Source organism: Dreissena polymorpha, chromosome 11 (genome assembly GCF_020536995.1).
Source record: "Dreissena polymorpha isolate Duluth1 chromosome 11, UMN_Dpol_1.0, whole genome shotgun sequence".
Lineage (NCBI taxonomy): Eukaryota > Metazoa > Mollusca > Bivalvia > Myida > Dreissenidae > Dreissena > Dreissena polymorpha.
In genome coordinates this window covers 6484245-6505706 of record NC_068365.1, presented here as the reverse complement: position 1 = coordinate 6505706, position 21462 = coordinate 6484245, and the positions used below count along the sequence as shown (strand labels likewise).

The following is a 21462-nucleotide window of genomic DNA, read 5'->3' as shown; positions in this document are numbered from 1 at the left end:
TTATTTTAACACTTTTATTAAGACATGCGTTATCTTTTACAGTACAAGTATTTTTAATATCATTAGTAACGCGACCGTTTAAACGATATAGTTCTACAGACATATTTAAGGTGTTGCATTTTGACATGCTGACGATGAGATATTTACTAAATCGTTTTAAGAATCGATGATGACTTAATATATGTTTTTTATTGAAAATAGCATACATTTCTAAGAGGATTAATATTGAACATCGGGCTACATCCATAAAAATAGACGTTATAATTCGCCTCTATTGACTTGGTCAACGGATATGCCCGTTACATCTACTATTCGTGTACGTTTTTGTACGGTTCTTGGTTTGTTATAAGGCAATTTGTTTTGTGGACATATAATACTGCTTTATAATGATAGATGGATTAAAATGTATACACAGTATTCGTATGCTTGATTGAAGTGCCAGAGATAAGCATTTTTTGTAAGCTCTGTTTAGTTTGGTTCTGAGCGAAAACTTAAATTGGACATTTTATTATTATGTTTAGAATCAATATTGTTGATGTAGAACATATAGCACATACTCATCACGGGCTACTAATCGTAAGTGTAGAGTTCATAAACCGCTTGCCATCGATACTTATTTTGATTACTATGAAATTGTTATTTTGCAGGTTTTGATTTAAACATGTATGTTTTTGATTTTATTATTATGTATTGATTTATAATTGATACGTGACGCTTACTGAATCTAGCTAAGTGTGAACTTCAAGTTACACATATTATTAAAAGTGATCCTTAGCAAATTTTGAGTAGCGCTATTTACTGACACCGCAGCTTATATAGTTGTCACTCTCAGTTTTTACAATTACAGTCGTCATCCTCTTACAAGAAAGATATTCAGCAGACGCTTTAATCATTATTCATATACATTACACATTTTATTAAGGGGCTAAACTGACGGCCAATGCTTAGTCGTTGTACTACTACCACTACTGATTACACCGTGCGCGATATAATAGTGAGCGAGAATATGACACTGATTACCAAGGGACTAGTTTTCACCCAATCATCCCAATTTTGAACTCGACCGATGTATCATTTGGATGAATATCCAAGGATCTTTCTTTAAGATTGGTTCACAAAAGTGGCATCAAGAGTGTAAAAAAGCTATTTTATATGGAATATAAAAATTGCCTTTAAGCAGGACGAATCTCATCAGTGACCATGTATATTTAAATCATTGTCATAAATACATGACCAAAAAGCCTAGTTCATAGCATACATTTGATTTATTTTAGTATCAAGGTATTTCACTGGACTAAAATATAATATAATTTAATTTACCATTAACAAATTAAATTTACCAAATAATGAATTCAATAATGAATATAAGTAGTTGAATGATTTCAAATAATTTGCTTGATCAATGTTTGACAAATGTGATTCTGACATATTGCATACTTTAAAGTTATTTTGATTTTGCCAAGGTTTCGATTAATTCAGTGAACATTCCCGTGTGTTTTTTCAAACTGATATAACACTTTAGGAATTTGAGTTTACTTCCTGATGCTTCAGATAAACGTGTGTTAACGAGTTGCTATGAATGTAGGGTTAGGTAGGCTTTGTTTCGTGTTGTATGTTAGATCAGATTGACGTTTTAAGATTGCTTGTATAGAGATTGTATCTTGTGAAACTGTTCAAAAGATACATAAAATCCTTCCTGGTTTCGGTTTTTTGTAAATTCCTTATCGACAAACATAATGTCACAGTGGCTGTTTGTATCTCTTTGGTATTGATGGCAAAATAACTTCCGTAAATTGTTGTTCACTACACTTATATTATTGTCTTACATCACATTAACCACTGTGTGCGATACTTAACAATAGCTTGCTGAAGTTCTTGTCTGATCGAAACGAAAATGAATAGTTCAATTTTAAGAGGCTCGGTCCTTGCTTACAAAGATGTATTTTGGTCGAGATTTGATTTAAATTATTTCACTAAATTTCTCATTATAATTTGCACTGCCCTCATTTAAAACTGGTGATTAAATGGGAATTGACCATGACAAGAACCTCACTAACAATGCAATAATGTAACTTGCATGTATGCATTGAATCATTTTAAAATGCGAGTTGCAAATGTACACGTACATGTGACAGTGTGTCTTACATAATTGGTACGTGGTTATCTGCAAGGTCAATGCCAAACATTTAAGTCAAAATCAAAATACAGAACGTATATGTCAGGTTAAGGAGGTAAGTCCGCCAAAACTATGAAGTCTACGTGCCATTTTGTATCTATGATTACCGGAAGTAAACGGTTATTCAATAAACCTAATAAAAACACAATTCGTATTTTAAAAAATATTGCTTTATCCCATTTCAAAGAAGCGCGTTCGATTGGGTTTTTGTTTGTTTTGTCTTTTCGAAGAAGATAAATTTTTTCGACGTTAAAAGTTATGATTTTTGGATGTAGGGGTTTATAAATCAAATATATGATTATATTCGAATAATCAAAATCTCTTATTCGAATATGATTGAACGATTCTCTACTATCCCGGGTATCCAACACTAACATAGTTATCTTCATGTATTGGTCATTAAAATTGTGTACTTCGAGAGCAACGGACAGTTCACGAACACACATATTCCGAAGCCCTCAACAAGATGAATGAATTAAGTAAACATCTGTATGATTGTTATAAATGAACCGAAATTAAACAATGCGTTTTATTAAACAAGGTCAAACCGGTTCACTTTTGTTGGCGAACAAACAACAATTGATTTATGTATATCAGATCAATGCAAATAATTACACCCGTAACGTTTTTGTGGATATAACTAACTCGAAAAACACGCTATTCAAGTAAACGTGTGAGTTTGTAAACTGACCGCCGTGATATGGCAAAAACAACGTTGAAAACGACGAAGTATCGAACTAAACAAAACACAACAAATACCACAACAAACAAACACACATGGCATATGTTCAATATGCACAATATTGTTATTGTAATTACGTAATATAATAAATTTGAAGTTAAATAACTAAATATGTTATGTATTTTGATAACCATCCATCACATGTATGAGATATGAAAATGAATAACATATTTGTTTGTTTACCATTATTTTACTTCGTTTATTATCTTTAATATGGTAATATTAACAACTGAAAAAATGTTTTTTTTCATAAGCTGTATTACCGCCCTTAACGTGTGTGTTCTTGTCATCGATTGCGTTTATTTCAATGTGTAGTCTTAAATTACTATTGTATGTGTGTCTGTCTGTTTTACTGTCTGTTTGTGTCACGATACAACCAATATGTTTGTTTTTTTAATGTTAAGTATTGGGCCTCATTTGTACGCAGTTGTACATTTGTCAAGTTATGTGAATTTTCAGTGTTTTCCGGTTTTTTTGTTTATAATACGGGTTTTAAGCAAGCATTTGTTAGGCACATTATTCAGTGTGTAAGAAAATACATTTTAAGTAAAAAAACGATCAAATAGGTTTAGTTTTAATTAACTACGAGTTTCATATTTTTGTAAATTGTTATGTTTCTCTGTAAAGAAAGCCTTACGGGCCTCAGTAACTCACGCTTCTATTATTACGATAGCAGGCGATGTGTACATGATCGATTCATGTCTAGTTGTTTGGTCAGTTTAAAAATATGTTCAGTTCGAGTTCACGAACAGCATGTTTCTAGGTTGGCGTTAAACGCTGCCGGGCGATTACAAGAATCAATCGGCAGATGATTTGACATTCACGGACAGTTAGAGAATTGCGACTAAAGCACTAGTTGCGGAGTAAGTGTCTGAAACATACGGCATTTGGGTAAGTTAATTTATCTTCCTTAAAATGTTTGATACTCTTAATGGCTACGTTTGAAATAAATTGTTGTTTCGTTTGAATATTGCAATATATGCTTATAGGAATAACGTAAATGGTTGTTTGTCTGAACTATTGAATTAAAGTTCGCATTTTAACAGGTAAACGTCGAAGTCGTGTCTCATTTTTAAAATATTTGTCAATGCGGAAACTGACATACACCCGTTTAATTATTTGCTTTTGTACATACTCCTAGGTGTATTAGGCATTGATAATAATGACTTTGTAAATGTCTGTATCATTATCTTGTGTAGAAGCTTTATGTATCAGTTGATTGAACAAACCATACGAGTTTGATTTAATTGAATATTACACATTACGGTGGAGTATTTCATTGTTACTGCAGATGTTAGTTGGTGAGTTGAGTATCCCTTTGTCTGTCTGACTGTTAGTCTCGTCCGTCTCGTCTTTCAAGTCTGTCTCGTCTGTGTACTTTACAGTGGCATATCGCTGGTATTTCCCCTTAAGTAAAGATTTGCATAAGTCCATTAATAAATCCTCTTTTTTATAACTGATTTTACATGCCCGATATAATTGTGCAATGGGCCATCTTTGTTATACTATTAAAATACATTACCCATTCGAACTACCTATTCTGAAACCATACATACCCCGAGTGCTCACTTAGGGTATATATGGTTTCATCTAATTGCACGTGGAAATGGGAAACAAATTATTCTAAATTTATTTCAATTTCATCATTTGAGATGGGTTCTTACACCAGGATAATTAAAAACTTGTTTTTAAAAATGTAGGACTCATCTGAATATTTAAGACTGCTACCTCGCATATTAGCAAAATGCACGTTACCTGCAAGTGAATTGGAGACTTTCCCAACGCAGCACTTTTCAAACTTTAATATTTCTATTAAAATATAGGATTTTCATTTAAAATTGTAAATGTGATTATTTGACTACCTTTTGTACAAGCTAACGATAAAATAATGCATCAATGACAATCGGACGCTTTATAACGTTAGGTTGCTAGCATGCAAATTGCAAAAATGCGCAGCTGCGCTTCTGAATGTTCATTTGAGCCATAATTTGTTAAAGTTAATTTTATATTAATATACAGAGGTGAAACACCAGCTGCTGCAGCAGTATGGCATTCTTATTATATAATTGCGTGGTCCTTTATTTAAGGCAAGTGACCAATTGCCAAAACAGCACGGCACAATACAAAACAACATACACACATAGTTGAATAAAGCTGGTATCACCGCTTTGTTACGGTCAATGCAAAGTACTGGGGATTTACACCGGCTTTAGAGCGCTTAACCTTAACCCTTAACAAATAGAAAAAAATCACTGAAAAAGTCAAATTCTCAGAATCGTACATCGTAAAATAATAATGTAACAAGTATAACGCATAAACTTAATTACCGACCTGATAATTTAAGGATTGTATCGTTATTATGCACTGAATATAGTCACATGATCACATGTGCAATTTTAAATCAAAATCGTAACTCATTACTGATATTCAAGTTTGAATAGTGTTTCGTTCGAAAATTCTTAAAGTGTATCATTGTGTATATGTTTGTTTGCAAATATAAACTTGAGTTACACACATTGAAACTGATTGTGCAAACACAAAGCGGCGATCGGTGCTATTCTTCGACATTTTTAACACAAGTTTTTATGAATGCGCATTTTTATGAAATTGTGTACATAAATCAATCTTAAGATACCGTCAAACTTAAACAGAACGTCAATGAAATAAAGTTACAGTGTAAAGCTATGTTACACAAATATCTATCGAAAAAGAGGCAGATTCTATTGTTTACATGTTGATTTTTAAAAAAAGCTTTCGAATCCATAAACCATTTTAAATTGTGTAAATGTCTTGAAAAAAGGCTTATATGGTAAACGTCTGAATGTTCTAAAATATATGTATAAGAATTTAAAATTCTGCGAAAAAGTGCAAAAGAATTATACATGCTCAACTGATTATAACACACTCGGTTGAGCACGCGGTTTGCGATTGGTTCTCTTGTTATATCGGATCAAACCAGGAAACAAAACAAGGAGATCAATATTCGCCTTCTTTATTGACAATGTTTCTACCTTTCTGCGTGAAAGTATCTGTTTATAATCGCCAAACATAACCATAATATACCTTAATTTGTATATATATGTACTAAATATATTAACATCTTTGACATACTTCTGCTGTATTGTATTGTATTTATTTTGCCCTTGCGGTCAAGGATAACCAATGAAAGTGCAAGCACTTATTTCCAATGGGGTCCTTTGGTTTTTGCTGAAGAGACAGCAAGCAGAAGAGACAGTATTGGGATACAAGGAATCCGGGTGCGATACCCTAGCTCTTTGCGAAAAGATACCTTGGTTCTTTTACGTGCTCAGTGTATAGCACCAATACACGCGAGAATTACCTGGGTTTCATACCAGTACATCTCTAGTTGGGTGGGAAACACTTGAAGCATTTCTGAAATTTCCAGTGCCCCGGTCGAGCGACTAAACATAGAAAAACAATTATTGACAATTAAATAAGCTCATACGATTACTGATACATCTATGTTTGTTTTATGTGTTACTTAAATGTATACATAAAAAATATGGATGATATAACATTTTGTTTGTTTGCTTACAAACTAATTGTCTGCAGTTTAGACTTTTATTTCTGAATTGCTACACAATTACTAGTTTTTTAGTGGTAACCTAATTTCAACTAAGCGACACTACTTTGTCAACGGAAATCAAAATCCTTTGAGATACCTGTATTTATGACATACTTCAATTGCAAAACAACTATATACGCTGTCCTTCAGTTCCACATATTTATACATTGATAATCAAAATTGATTTGACAAATCACATTATGTTTAATCATATTATGCTAGAATCAATGAATTTAGCTAGATTTATTTTAATTGAGACATACATGAAACAACATGTTTCCTGGGTAGGACCAGTGCTTGGCGTCTTAAGGGTCATTTAAAAAACACGCCCTCTTATGGGATCAATAACAAGACACCACAGTCGCTAACGGACACCGTATCCACTGAACCAGCTTTGAATAACATAGGCTAAAAAAGCACACAAGATAAAAGATCTTAAAGCTTGACTGATGCAAAACACTTTTGTCATCAAGCAAAAAAATATAATTTGATTTGTTGGATGCATTACATTTTTATTGAAAGTCTTGTAATGTTTTGTACACAATAAATTCCATATATTTATTACAATACATGGTAATCAAATATCTAAGCTTTTGCCCGTAAATTAGGTACCACCTATTATCATATTAGTGCAATACGACAACTTTGAAATACTATGCACATACATATTAAACACGCGTTTTTAAAAGCAGTACCTTTGTGTTAAGCAACCACTTAATACATACTTTTTGAAAGATAATGTTATTTTGAAAATAAAATACCGCATTAACCATCGATATTAGCCTTCTTAATGATCAGTTGTATTTGTATGAGAATAATGAAAAGCCAGACACATGAAAGTCTGTTATGTATACAAGGCTAGACATCAGCTCCTTTTGTGCTTATATCACAAAGTTCAATAGCGTTAATATTTTATCACTGCGGGGAATCTCGTGATCACAAAAGTACATCGTACGCACAAAATGGCGGGAAAAGCTCTCGCTTAATGACGACAATCAAGGTATTCTCATATTTTATCATATCTAAATTAATGATAACTATGCGCAAAGTACCCGCTTAGTCTCCTTAAGTACTCTGGTAATTGTCGTTTTTCTGAGATTTCTGTAGTTTTCTCAAACATTCAGACACAATAAACAATAAAAATTGTACATCGTCTGAACATACATTATTTTGACGCGTTTGCTATTCAAGATGACAAACAAACAAATAAGTACAACAGTTTTTGCTTTCTAACATGCTTAGAATATTTCGTACAAGTTTTTCCACGTTGTTTAAGCTTTTTTAGATCTGTGGCGAGTAATTTGAAAATAGTACATCGTCTGAACGTTTTTTTTGTTTTAGTACATCGTCTGAACGGTTTTGAGTACATCATCTGAACTGCTTCTGTTTTTACTTTTACTGAGATGTTTATCATAATAAAATTGTAATAACATCTGTGATCAGCCAAGCGATTTTTCGTACAAATGACGTTCCGTTCTATTCCGTTCTATTCAGAAAACGCAAAATCCTGTGTTATTTTGACATGTTTACATAGTGTTTAATTTTTATTTATTTTATGCTTTCCGGTGGTTTATAGAGAAATATCAGTGAATTAAAACTGATAATTTCACTGTTTCAAATAATGAAAATTATCAGTGAAAATAATCGATAATTTTCACTGTTTATGTTAAATGACGTCATTTTTTTTGACGAAATGACGTAATAAAGCATAAAATAAAAAGAAAATTTGTTGGGTTCGGTGGTTTATCGATTTTAATTCACTCGTGATCATATAAAATATATATTTTCACTCGTGGCTGCGCCACCGAATCCAACAAATATCCTCTATTAAATTAAATTAATTAAATTAAATTCAAGTCACGCTCGAAAAAGGTTGGTATATATATATATATACATGTATATATATATATATATATATATATATATATATATATATATATATATATATATATATATATATATATATATATATATATATATATATATATATATATATATATATATATATATATATACAAGCATGAAAATGATGTAATAGGAGGTATGTCATTTGGACGAAAAATCCTTGGCTTTTCATATGTTTATATTTAAAAAGACCAAATGTAGTTTGTAGTAAAACTAAACTGAACTTAACATTTCTATTTACATACTTGGAGCATGTGAAATTTTTTTTACATACTTGGCGCATGTAAGAAAATTTAAAAATATAATGTTTGGCTCGAAACAGTGGCAGCTCTGAGCTTGCGGTGATTTTGCCAAGCTTCAATAATATATGTAGTATATAATATTAAATGTAAATGTTAGTCTGAATTACATATATGTGGTAATCGATATATAATTATTTTTGTGAAGATAAAATATTGATGTCATAAAATAAATTGGTATAATTAGATGTCTGTTAAATATAGCGGTTTTGTTTTTTCAGAATGCGTCAAAAGTCAAGTCTATCGCTTCATCGCTTGAAGAGAAAATGCTTGAAAACATCGCAAACAATACGAATAGTTACACCAAAATGCATTTCGTCAACTGCATGTCACACTGGAGTTTGTCTGCAACAAATTACACGCCCATTAAGTCACCATTTCGTTCACCATTGTATAAAGTATATCCACCCAAAAAGCGAGCAAAAAAAAGCATTTCTGCAAGGGCTCTTTTTGAGCAGCAGCCATCTTGTGAAAAATATGCCGTGGCATTCATGACGCTACTGAATCAGATTTTCATCTAAACAATGGATCAGTCAAAATTAAAGCAAACAGTTAAAAGGAATCGATATCGTGTGAATCTCAAAGCTATGATAATACTACAACACAAGCAGACAAGTTAACGAGATACATATTCGTAAAATAATTTGTACTAATGTATCTAAGATATGAAATATATACATCTCAAATATTAGCTCTTATCATATTCTACCACTTCCTTTAAATACTAATTTTATTAATTGTTATAGACTTTCCGAATGCTTTAAAAATGCTTTGTGCTGTTTTATGCCAAATACAAATTATGTTAATGTTATGTCATGAAATAAAGTTTAATGTTAATAAAGTAGTCATTATGACCTAGTGTTATAGTTTATGTGCCACAACATATAGATGCCCTCGAATACATGTATGTGTAATTTAACTGACTGGGGTCAGAAGTTGCCACACGCAGGAAGTTAAATATTTTATTGAAGCTAAATAACTGATAAAATAACTTCCTACCTGACATGTGCCCAATTTGATGGGGGGGGGCAGATATTAGACATTAGCAAAAAAAAAAGCAAATGCACTTTACAAAAGTTATGATGCTTCAAGAGAAATCTACTGGATTAAGCATTTTGAGGACTTTTATATTTATTATCTATTTTTTTATCTATTATACCCGGTACGTGAATGTCTTCCTATCAGAAAACACTAGTATATTCTGACAGGAAGACATTCATGTACCGGGTATAATAGATGCTGTTGATAGCCTAGCGCAATGTTGAAATTATGCATTTGTACACTTCAGCATGTGCTGCATTACAACTAGTGCTTTGTGTATTTTCTTCATTGTCAGATATAAGTTACAATAGAAAACATCAGTGCAGCAATATTTTTTTTATAAACGATAGTGTTAACAAGGTTTTGCTATAGCCATACACGGTAAACTGCCCAGCTTCCTATAGTGGCCATGTTTTTCAACGTACCATAACACTTTTCGAATTAAGCCGATGTATCATAACAAATGTTCGGACCAAGTTTCATGAATATTGAAGTATAAATGTGACTTCTAGAGTGTAAAAAAGGTTTTACTATAGCCATGTGAGCAAATATGCCCCCCCCCCCCTGGCGGCCATCTTTTTCAACGAGCCTGAACCTGAAAGCTGATATATCATTTAGTCCATATAAACGGACTCCCAGAGCCTTTGATAATTGTTGCTATTTCGGCCCTGGCAGTCCATATGAGGACAAATTGAGGACAATAATGAATAAACTTCATAAACATGTTAAATTTACCTGAATGGCAACCTACGGACGTCATCCTTTGCATGCATCCTATAAAAAACACGACGATGTTTCAACACGTTTTCTCGCTGACATGTTTATGTTTAAATTTGAAACAGTGTTTACTGTATCGAATACCACATCGTTATCGACTTTATATGCTGGAGCACATAACCCGACGTGCAACATATTGGTGTACTGCGACCTAACCAATATTGGTCAATTTTCAAATATGGCGGATACAGCGTACAAAACAAAACCTAAGTAAATCAATAGAGAATATTATGTGAGTTTTGGATAAAGATCAAGTTTATCATGTGAGGCTTAGAACCGATGTAGCGCGAGGCTTGCCGAGCGCTAACATGGTTCGTTCCAATATTTGATTACACATGCATTTAATATTTTTTTTTTGTCAGATACACCATAGTCAAATGTACCTTGAAATCGAAAGTGCAAAACATTTTAATATTGATACAAACTACATTACCCTCAAACTAGTCAAGTCAAGTTTTAATAAGTCAATTTGTAAACAAAGGCCTACGGCCCAAAAAAGTTTTATCCTATTACCAGATGAAAATCGATAGTATAACAAAGACCGTATAAACATGAGCATTATACTATCGCTTTTTTTAGATCAGATTTGGGTTTTTCCAAAATATTGTGAATATGTTTTTGTCAACTACGGAAAGATAAAATCGTCAAAAAATAAAATATTTGATAATTATAAATGGAAAAGGGGAGGAAATAATAGGAAAAATAGAATACCATGTGAATTTTGGATAAAGATCAAGTTTATCATGCTCGGCTCGAACCATGGAAGCGCTCGGCAAGCCTCGCGCCACCCTGGTTCTAAGCCTCGCATGATAAACTTGATCTTTTTCTAAAACTCACATAATATTCTATATATACATTAACGTTATTATAAGATCATAACATAGTTGTCAAGGTAGTATAGAATTTTGATTTCGTTCCTAGAATGCCAGATTGTTTTCGCGTATGTTTTGATCAGCATTTGATTGAGAATACGTGTGCATATGCGTTATGCGTATTTACTGATTCATGTGAATATTGGTGCACTTTGATTATATGTTTAAAGGCTCTATAAAGGTGACAAATCCAATTATTATGCATGTCAACTGGTCAAATTTTCACCGTATTTCAGTTACTCTTGCATAAAATCTGCTGATAACACAGCTTAGGTTCAACGTTGCCAAGAATTATGGAAGATATACCCGTTTCATAATTGGAAGAAATGTTTACATTTTTGCAACTAACGTGATGTGTAGCCTCAGAGCGATGACATATGCTCAAAATAGCCGAAAGAACATTCAATTTTAATTCTATTTTAAACAACTTTTTACCAGCAGAAAGGTACTTATTAGTTCACAACAAACGTTTTAACCATTTAGAAGAGACCTACATTGTGAGTAATACCGGAAAACGTTAACAATCATCGATATATTTTTGGTGACCTGAGTCAGTTTCACTTTCTCTTTCCCGAGTTAACAGCGATGTAAATAAACGGTTTGTTTGTAAACACAATTGACTTGGAGGACACTTTATTTTGAGCTCAAAACAAGTTGTATTGCTCATTTTTTTATTTTAATGTCCAATAGCATATATATATTGTTTTTTGATAACCTTTATAAATAAAATATGAAAATAATATTTAAAAATCGGTAAATAATTACGGATCTTCACCTTTATAGAGCCTTGAATGTTTATAAATACCACTTGCGTACTGTTTTTTTTCTGTTTCAATGACCTCCAGACGCTTTATTTTCATTAACAATATCAATTTATTTCCATGCCTATAATTCATTGTTCACATATTTGTGTATATAAATTTACTCTGTGTATCATGTCAATGTTTACTGTGCTTATCGCTAAAGAAGTGTAAGATATAGAGGATATTTGTTGAATCCGGTGGATTATCGATTTTAATTCACGAGTGATCATAGAAAATAATATTTTCACGAGTGGCGCAGCCACGAGTGAAAATATATATTTTTTATGATCACGAGTGAATTAAAATCGATAATCAACCGAATCCAACAATTTTTTTTTATTTAATGCATTTTTCACAGTTTAAATACATTGTTCAAGAGTTTAACTAAAGAATTTTGCTGGGATAATGGCGTCATTTCGTCAAAAAATGACGTCATTTAACACTTAACAATTAAAATTATCGATAATTCTCACTGATAATTTCACTGTTTGAAACAGTGGAATCATCAGTTTTAATTCACTGATATTTCTCTTTAAACCACCGGAAAGCATTAAATAAATTGTACTACGTATTCATAATTTTATTACACTTATGCTTTTGTTTACAATTGTGTCTTATTGTTTGTTCAGCTCTTCGTGTGTTTGGAGAATATAAAGTTATATATGTCTAGAACATGCTATAAAAATACATAAGGGTTGTGTAAATATAGAATGTACATTATTCAGTTATTTATATTTCTTAGATCTTGGCATAGTTTGTTTAAACATAATCACACACACGCACATAAGCATGATATTCACAATCCAGATATCGAACTTAGTTTGCAGAACAATTTTTGCATATTCTGTTTTATTTTTGCACATTATTGCGTCTCCCCAGTTCGATTTGTAAATTGTGATTGAGGCTCGGAATTTGAAAAGCGCAATCTTTTATTTGGTGCTAAATCAACAGATAAGTACATTTCTGTGTTATGTAGGCTTTTGTATGTTTATAATGATGACATCGACTCGAGTTTAAAACGTCGTCGGCCTATTTTTGCGTGCAGCAATCAATAACGCGTTGCTTAAAAGATTCTTTAAATAATTTGCATCACCAACTGCAACATCTTGACTTATCCAAGCTTATCTATGCCCGCATATGAACAATATATAGTTCTTATTTTTGATGTCCGGCAGATTCTCACATCTTCATCTAGTGATTTTAACAATCAATAACGAAGCTCGGGCATTCGTAAATGGTTACACCAATAACTACCAGGTTCATTGATACGAACAGGACTTCATTGTCTTGACTCGTTTGATGAAACGCCATTATATAACAGTTAAAATTGAAACTAACCTAGTGTTCAAGTCTTTAACTTTCTTCACAGAAATGATATACTTATCTGGGTACTTATGATAAAAAAAAATCGAACTACAACATGTACTATTTTACACCACACACATCAACCACTATTTTTTTAACGCAACCAGGTGCATATAGACCCATCGTGTACAGAGTAGTATATAAGACTTTAAATGTTATGTTCATGTGCATATATATTATTAAGTGCTTCATAAGATGTTATGCGAAATTAGGATTAAAGGATCAAACTTGCTGTTATGCTGACGTTTTATGAGAGTTTATAAGAACGTAAACTCTGAAAAAAAAAACATTAAAACAATAATATATATTATTACCATTCATTTTGCCTTGTTTAATCTAATCACACCCTTGACAATTAAAACTTATATGTACTTCCAGCATTTTACAAATGGCAGAAGGAGGCGAGGGATGTACAGAGTCAGAGAATGGATACAGCAGCCTGTACAGTCGTCACTCTCGGGTAAGTCAGAGACTGTAAGCATTTGTAGGCACAGCAGCCTGTACAGTCGTCACTCTTTAGTACGTCAGAGGCTGGAAACATTTGAAGGCACAGCAGTCTGTATAGTCGTCACTCTCGGGTAAGTCGGAGACTGAAAGCATTTGAAGGCACAGCAGCCTGTACAGTCGTCACTCTCGGGTAAGTCAGAGGCTGAAAGCATTTGTAGGCACATCAGTCTGTGCAGTCGTCACTCTCGGGTAAGTCAGAGGCTGAAAGCATTTGTAGGCACATCAGTCCGTGCAGTCGTCACTCTCGGGTAAGTCAGAGGCTGGAAGCATTTGAAGGCACAGCAGTCTGTGCAGTCGTCACTTCAAGGTAAGTCTGAGACTGAAAGCATTTGAAGGCACAGCAGTCTGTGCAGTCGTCACTCTCAGGTAAGTCTGAGACTGAAAGCATTTAAAGGCACAGCAGCCTGTACAGTCGTTACTCTCGGGTAAGTCAGAGGCTGGAAGCATTTGAAGGCACAGCAGCCTGTACAGTCATCACTCTCGAGTAAGTCAGAGGCTGGAAACATTTAAAGGCACAGCAGTCTGTGCAGTAGTCACTCTAAGGTAAGTCTGAGACTGAAAGCATTTAAAGGCACAGCAGCCTGTACAGTCGTCAATCTCGGGTAAGTCAGAGGCTGGAAGCATTTGAAGGCACAGCAGCCTGTACAGTCGTCACTCTCGGTTAAGTCTGAGACTTAAAGCATTTGTAGGCTCAGCAGCCTGTACAGTCGTCACTCTCGGGTAAGTCTGAGACTGAAAGCATATGTAGGTACAGCAGCCTGTGCAGTCGTGACTCTTCGGTAAGTCAGAGGCTGAAAGCATTTGAAGGCACAGTAGTCTGTGCAGTCGTCAATCTCGGGTAAGTCTGAGACTGAAAGCATTTGTAAGCACACAAGTCTGTGCAGTTGTCACTCTCGGGTAAGTCAGAGGCTGGAAGCATTTGAAGGCACAGCAGTCTATGCAGTCGTCACTCTCGGTTAAGTCTGAGACTGAAAGCATTTGTAGGCACAGCAGCCTGTACAGTCGTCACTCTCGGGTAAGTCAGAGGTTTGAAGCATTTGAAGGCATATCAGTCTGTGCAGTCGTCACTCTTGGGTAAGTCAGAGGTTGGAAGCATTTGAAGGAACAGCAGCATGTGCAGTCGTCACTCTCGGGTAAGTCTGAGACTGAAAGCATTTGTAGGTACAGCAGCCAGTACAGTCGTCACTCACGGGTGAGTCAGAGGCTGAAAGCATTTGAAGGCACATCAGTCTGTGCAGTCGTCACTCTCGGGTAAGTCAGAGGCTGGAAGCATTTGAAGGCATAGCAGTGTGTGCAGTCGTCTTTCTCGGGTAAGTCTGAGACTGAAAGCAATAAAAGGCACAGCAGCCAGTACAGTCGTCACTCTCGGGTAAGTCAGAGTTTGGAAGCATTTGCAGGCACAGCAGCGTGTGCAGTCATCACTATCGGGTAAGTCAGAGAATGGAAGCATTTGTAGACACAGCAGCCTGTACAGTCGTCACTCTCTGGTAAGTCAGAGGCGTGAAGCATTTGTAGACACAGCAGCCTGTACAGTCGTCACTCTCGGGTAAGTCTGAGACTGAAAGCATTTGTAGGCACAGCAGGCTGTACAGTCGTCACTCTCGGGTAAGTCTGAGACTGAAAGCATTTGTAAGCACACCAGTCTGTGCAGTTTTCACTCTCGGGTAAGTCAGAGGCTGGAAGCATTTGAAGGCACAGCAGTCTGTGCAGTCGTCACTCTCGGGTAAGTCTGAGACTGAAAGCATGTGTAGGCACAGCAGACTGTACAGTCTTCACTCTCGGGTAAGTCAGCGTTTGGAAGCATTTGAAGGCAAAGCAGACTGTACAGTCGTCACTCTCGGGTAAGTCAGAGGCTGGAAGCATTTGAAGGCACAGCAGTCTGTGCAGTCATCCCTCTCGGGTAAGTCTGAGACTGAAAGCATTTGTAGGCACATAAGCCTGTACAGTCGTCACTCTCGGGTAATTCAGAGCCTGAAAGCATTTGTAGGCACATCAGTCTGTGCAGTCGTCACTCTCGGGTAAGTCAGAGGCTGGAAGCATTTGAAGGCACAGCAGTCTGTGCAGTCGTCACTCTCGGGTAAGTCTGAGACTGAAAGCATGTGTAGGCACAGCAGCCTGTAAAGTCGTCACTCTCGGGTAAGTCAGGGACTAGAAACGTTTGTAGGCACATCAGCCTGTGTAGTCGTCACTCTCGGGTAAGTCAGAGGCTGGAAGCATTTGAATGCACAGCAGCCTGTATAGTCGTCACTCTCAGGTAAGTCAGAGGCTGGATCCATTTGAAGGCACAGCAGTCTGTGCAGTCGTCACTCTGGGGTAAGTCTGAAACTGTAAGCATCTGTAGGCACAGCAGCCTGTACAGTCGTCACTCTAGGGTAAGTCGGAGGCTGAAAGCATTTGTAGGCACATCAGTCTGTGTAGTCGTCACTCTCGGGTAAGTCAGAGGCTGGAAGCATTTGAAGGCACAGCAGTCTGTGCAGTCGTCACTCTCGGGTACGGTAAGTCTGGACTGAAAGCATTTGTAGGCACAGAAGCCTATACAGTCGTAACTCTCGGGTAAGTCAGAGGCTGAAAGCATTTGTCGGCACATCAGTCTGTGCAGTCGTCACTCTCGGGTAAGTCAGAGGCTGGAAGCATTTGAAGGCACAGCAGTCTGTGCAGTCGTCACTCTCGGGTAAGTCTGAGACTGAAAGCATTTGAAGGCACAGCAGCATGTACAGTCGTCACTCTCGGGTAAGTAAAAGACTGAAAGCATTTGTAGGCACAGCAGCCTGTACAGTCGTCACTCTCGGGTAAGTCAGAGGCTGGAAGCATTTGAAGGCACAGCAGTCTGTGCAGTCGTCACTCTTGGGTAAGTCTGAGACTGAAAGCATTTGAAGGCACAGCAGCCTGTACAGTCGTCACTCTCGGGAAATAAGAGACTGAAAGCATTTGTAGGCACATCGGTCTGTGCAGTCGTCACTCTCGGATAAGTCAGAGGCTGAAAGCATTTGTAGGCACAGAAGCCTGTACAGTCGTCACTCTCGGGTTAGTCTGAGACTGTAAGCATTTGTAGGCATAGCAGCCTGTACAGTCGTCACTCTCGGGTAAGTTGGAGGCTGAAAGCATTTGTAGGCACATCAGTCTGTGTAGTCGTCACTCTCGGATAAGTCAGAGTCTGGAAGCATTTGAAGGCACAGCAGTCTGTGCAGTCGTCACTCTCGGGTAGGTCTGAGACTGAAAGCATTTGTAGGCACAGCAGCCTGTACAGTCGTAACTCTCGGGTTAGTCAGAGGCTGAAAGCATTTGTAGGCACCGCTTTCTGTACAGTCGTCACTCTCGGGTAAGTCTGAGACTGAAAGCATTTGTAGGCACAGCAGCCTGTGCAGTCATCACTCTCGGGTAAGTCTGAGACTGAAAGCATTTGTAGGCACAGCAGACTGTGTAGTCGTTACTCTCGGGTAAGTCAGAGACTGAAAGCATTTGTAGGCACAGCAGCCTGCGAAGTCATCACTATCGGTTAAGTCATATACTACAGAGGCCTACGCAGAAATTATTCAGAGGGGGGGGGCTCAACTGGGGAGAGTGCTGGAGGGGGCTCCCTCCTGTTGTCGATTTTTTTTAATGGCACATTGAAATGATGCAATTTTCTGCTTTCTAATTATCATTTTTGCAAAACAAACAAAAACTTGAGTTCAGACATCAAGTGTAACAGACACACAGACAGACACACAGGGTTAAATAAAAAGTCTCTCAAACCACTAAAGTGGTTGGAGACATATTCTTTATCCAGAAATTGTTTAACCGTGTTAGATGGGTGGACCTCCTATTTAACTTTGTTGGATATCCTACAAGGTCATCCTGTTGGATGAATGGATATTTATATTTGGATGCTTCCAAGCAAATTCACGTACAACATTGCAAATGTTAATGTCCTTGTCCCTATGAATGGAAAGCAGGCACAAAGCGAGCAGAAAATAGATAAAGTAATCGAAGATAATTAATTACTTCAAAGTTTTCAATAAACTTTCTTTCCATAAAATTAAAAAGCACAATTAAAACTTTTTTTTGAAAACATATGTAAACCAAATTGTATTTTTGTATGTGCTTATAATTTAAATCAAATACAATTGCGTATTTTAAACTGACTTAAAGATCGTATTATTTTGTTCATAGAATAATCTTGAAAACGTGTCCATGGAGATCTGTACTATAATGACCCGGTTGGGTTACGGCGAGATGATGAGACGGTGGCGCGTTGAGAAGTACAGGGAGAATGACAGGCTGCTGAATGCACGATCTTTGAATAAACAAAGAAACACAATAATCACAGCTGGGAGCAAGGCAGAGGGGCTGACCTGCTTTTTGGAAAGCGACTGGGACGTATTATTTGTGCTGACGGATGTCCTCTGTGTGGAAGCTGATATCAATCTGCTCACTATTTCAGACGACATAGATGTGTTTAGGATGGATACGATGGATACACTTGTATATCCAGGGCACTGCAGACTGTTACAAGAGAGACCAGCTGTTCACACACGTTTGAGTATAATTATCAAGGCTCTGTGTGATAATGAATATGGGGGCGTTCTATTAAGTAGTAGCTTATTGCTAGATGAATATTCGGCACTTTCATTAACACATAATGCTATGTTGGAGCATCATGAACGAGCCGGGCCGTCGATTCCTGGTACAATAAATGGTGTGCATCATATTGACAGAGTAATCGCACTACGTTGTTCCTGCCCCAGCATCTTACAGAGATGGGCTGACAGACGACGTAAATGGCCATCACCAAATATAGTTCAGAAAGTAGTATCATTAGGAGCCTTTGTTACTCCGGTAGGGTTCAAGGGAAGCGATTACAAGCACATGGAGTGGAGGATTTGTTTCAACACCGGCGAGGCAGAATTTGTAAACAACCTTAACGACACACAAGCAAAAGTATATGTCATTCTTAAAATGATCCTCAGAGATATAATAAAACCAAATAATAAAGAAATAACATCGTACATGTTGAAAAACATCATATTATGGCAAGCTGAAAATACTCCACAGACAGAGTTTCATTCACGCAGCTTACTTCACTGGTTGCATGACGGACTGAAAAAACTTAGGACTGCTATTGAGAAAAAACGACTTTGCTATTACATGATTCCGGAAAGAAATCTTATGGAAGCCTGTGGTATGCATGATTACCAGCAACATAAATGGGTAGCAGATATCACGGACATGCTAGAGGAAGGGCCCAATGTATTCTTGAGACTGAAGAAATTAAGAAAGGCGATTGTCGCGTCCCCAGAGCCGATGATGTGGTTCAGCAAGAAAAGAATGGAGCTAGAGATGCTGCGGCTGGAGTACGATAACCGTCAAGAGGAAATTAGAGAGAAGGATTGGAAGGTGGATTACTCGGATTCTATCCTAGAGAAGATAAAGAGCCGCAAGTGCGATATATTAATACAGGTTGCGCAACGAATGTTCTTAAAAGTCAGTTCTGCTAATCAACTGATTGATATTTACAACAGAATGCTTATGTGAAAATGAATCAAATCGATTATTTCGCGCGTGTATCAGGGCTACGTGCACGATACTTTAGTTGTTTAGGTAAACTGTTTTATATAGAGACTTGGTACTTGCAATATGTATGTATGAAAACAATAATCTCGTGCAAAGCTATAGATGATAAGTCTTGTATTGTATACTTAAGGTTATGCAGACGGCCGTACTGAAAACAGTTTGTAAAGATATACAGCGGGAATAGTGTTTTGATAGATATCCATTTATTTTGCAACCTTAAAATAACCATGTTATTTTAGAAAAGACATCAAATAGTTTTGACAATCAAAATGTGCAGCATGTATAATGTTACCACACAAAATAAGCTCGACAATGTTTCCGGATGAACCAACTGATGAACACAGTGGGATCGCTATATAAAACATTCTTACAATAAAGACCTTAGGTATCATTATACTCATTTGTCTGTGACCTTTCATTCGATTTAGTAATGTTCTGACAACATCATCATTAGGGCCCCGAATGCGCTGACTTCAGACGCCACATAATTTAACTGTTAATAGCAGGTATTAATAACAATGTTACACAATAGACTTATGAGGAAAACTGTCCTAATACCTCGCAGCCATGTTTTTAGACAAACGACAATCGTTTTTGAACTCAGCCGAAATGTAATACTAACGCAATTACTTTTATGTTGTGAGCGACTATCATTATGCAATGGTCGACATTGTGATTTGTAAAGGATTAACCCTTGCCACATAAGAATTCTTCAGCCCGTAATTGCAGATATGTTTTAAAATTGGCAGGAACCATATCACACTCAGTAGACATATCATTAGATTAGAAGTAACGCACATTTACATCTGAAATATGCAAATTTTGTCTTTTTAGCAATAAATATGACATTTATATTTCAGCTACAGAAACATGGTTTCCCCATAACACGCCGCCTTTAAAAAGTCGCATTTGTAGTGAGAAAATAAAAAAGTGGATCCCCGGGTCGAAATTCCAAATTAAACCTTATAGGAGAAGGAACATCGATGGTATCGAATAGTTCGTACTTTATTGAGTTAAAAGTAAGTTATGTGCAATCCATGAGGAGCGGTCATGCTTCATTATAAAGTATACAATTTGTTAATATTTTGAAGTAATATGTGTTCGAAAAGCTGGGGAAAAGATCTGGTAAACAGAAATAACACGTACATCGTAACATTAACTTCTGTAATGCTTCAATATTGTAACATTTAGTACCTCTTTTACTCTTGCCTTTACAGTATACTGAATATTACATTCAATTTTATGTTTATTTATAATGATCATATGTCTTCTTTTTCAAAGACATTGTTTTTTTTTTATTCAAGAAAATCGTTTTAAATAATCATAGCAGATATAAATTCACACATTAATAAATATACCGATATATCCGTCATAGAAAGCATCTGTAACGTTTGATTCAGACGTACGTGTAAAAGGTAAACTGTGAAATCGCTATAATTCTCTTTTAAAGAAGGTTAAGTATTAACATATTAAGTTCACTTTTGATTTAACTTTTATTCTTATCTGGATTTATGTTAGTTTTATCAACCAAATTAATTAGTTGAAGATTATTATCATTATTATAATTAACATTTTAAAATTTTCTTTTTGAATGTTCATATATTATTTTTCTTTGCTTGTTTTCTCGTAAAATAATAACAATCATAGATAAACTTATTTAAGATAGATTTGGTGGTAATCTTGCATTGTGTTTATGTTGGATACATTAAGAATAAAATAACAGTTTGATAGATTTTTGTTTGTTTTAAATGTTAAATGTTTTGTCTTAAAGTGGTACATGGAGAAAATAAAGATATTATAACTAGTAAAAGTTACAGTTATAAAATTACTATTAGT

The 21462-nt window shown here is 35.7% G+C and overlaps 1 protein-coding gene and 1 long non-coding RNA gene across 18 annotated transcripts in view; one reads left to right on the top strand and one right to left on the bottom strand.

The window, feature by feature from the left end:
• The window catches only part of LOC127850056 (uncharacterized), a 263076-nt gene that overhangs the window by 108273 nt on the left and 133341 nt on the right, over positions 1–21462 (top strand). For 2 of the 17 annotated variants that reach the window (XR_008035036.1, XR_008035035.1), the window contains exon 3: positions 20012–20195. The exons of 5 other annotated variants lie outside the window; for them this stretch is intronic. Coding sequence is in view for 2 of the 12 variants with exons in the window: in XM_052382804.1 (XP_052238764.1) it covers positions 18973–19587 (615 nt within the window). In the remaining 10 variants the exon portion in view is untranslated. Of the gene's footprint in view, positions 1–13948; positions 14027–18972; positions 21363–21462 lie in introns of those variants that run through there. 10 more of the 17 variants (XR_008035034.1, XR_008035032.1, XR_008035037.1 and 7 more) reach the window with 7 other exon arrangements.
• Positions 1–21462, bottom strand: part of LOC127850063 (uncharacterized) — a 177143-nt gene that overhangs the window by 93860 nt on the left and 61821 nt on the right. The gene's annotated exons all lie outside the window — the stretch shown is intronic.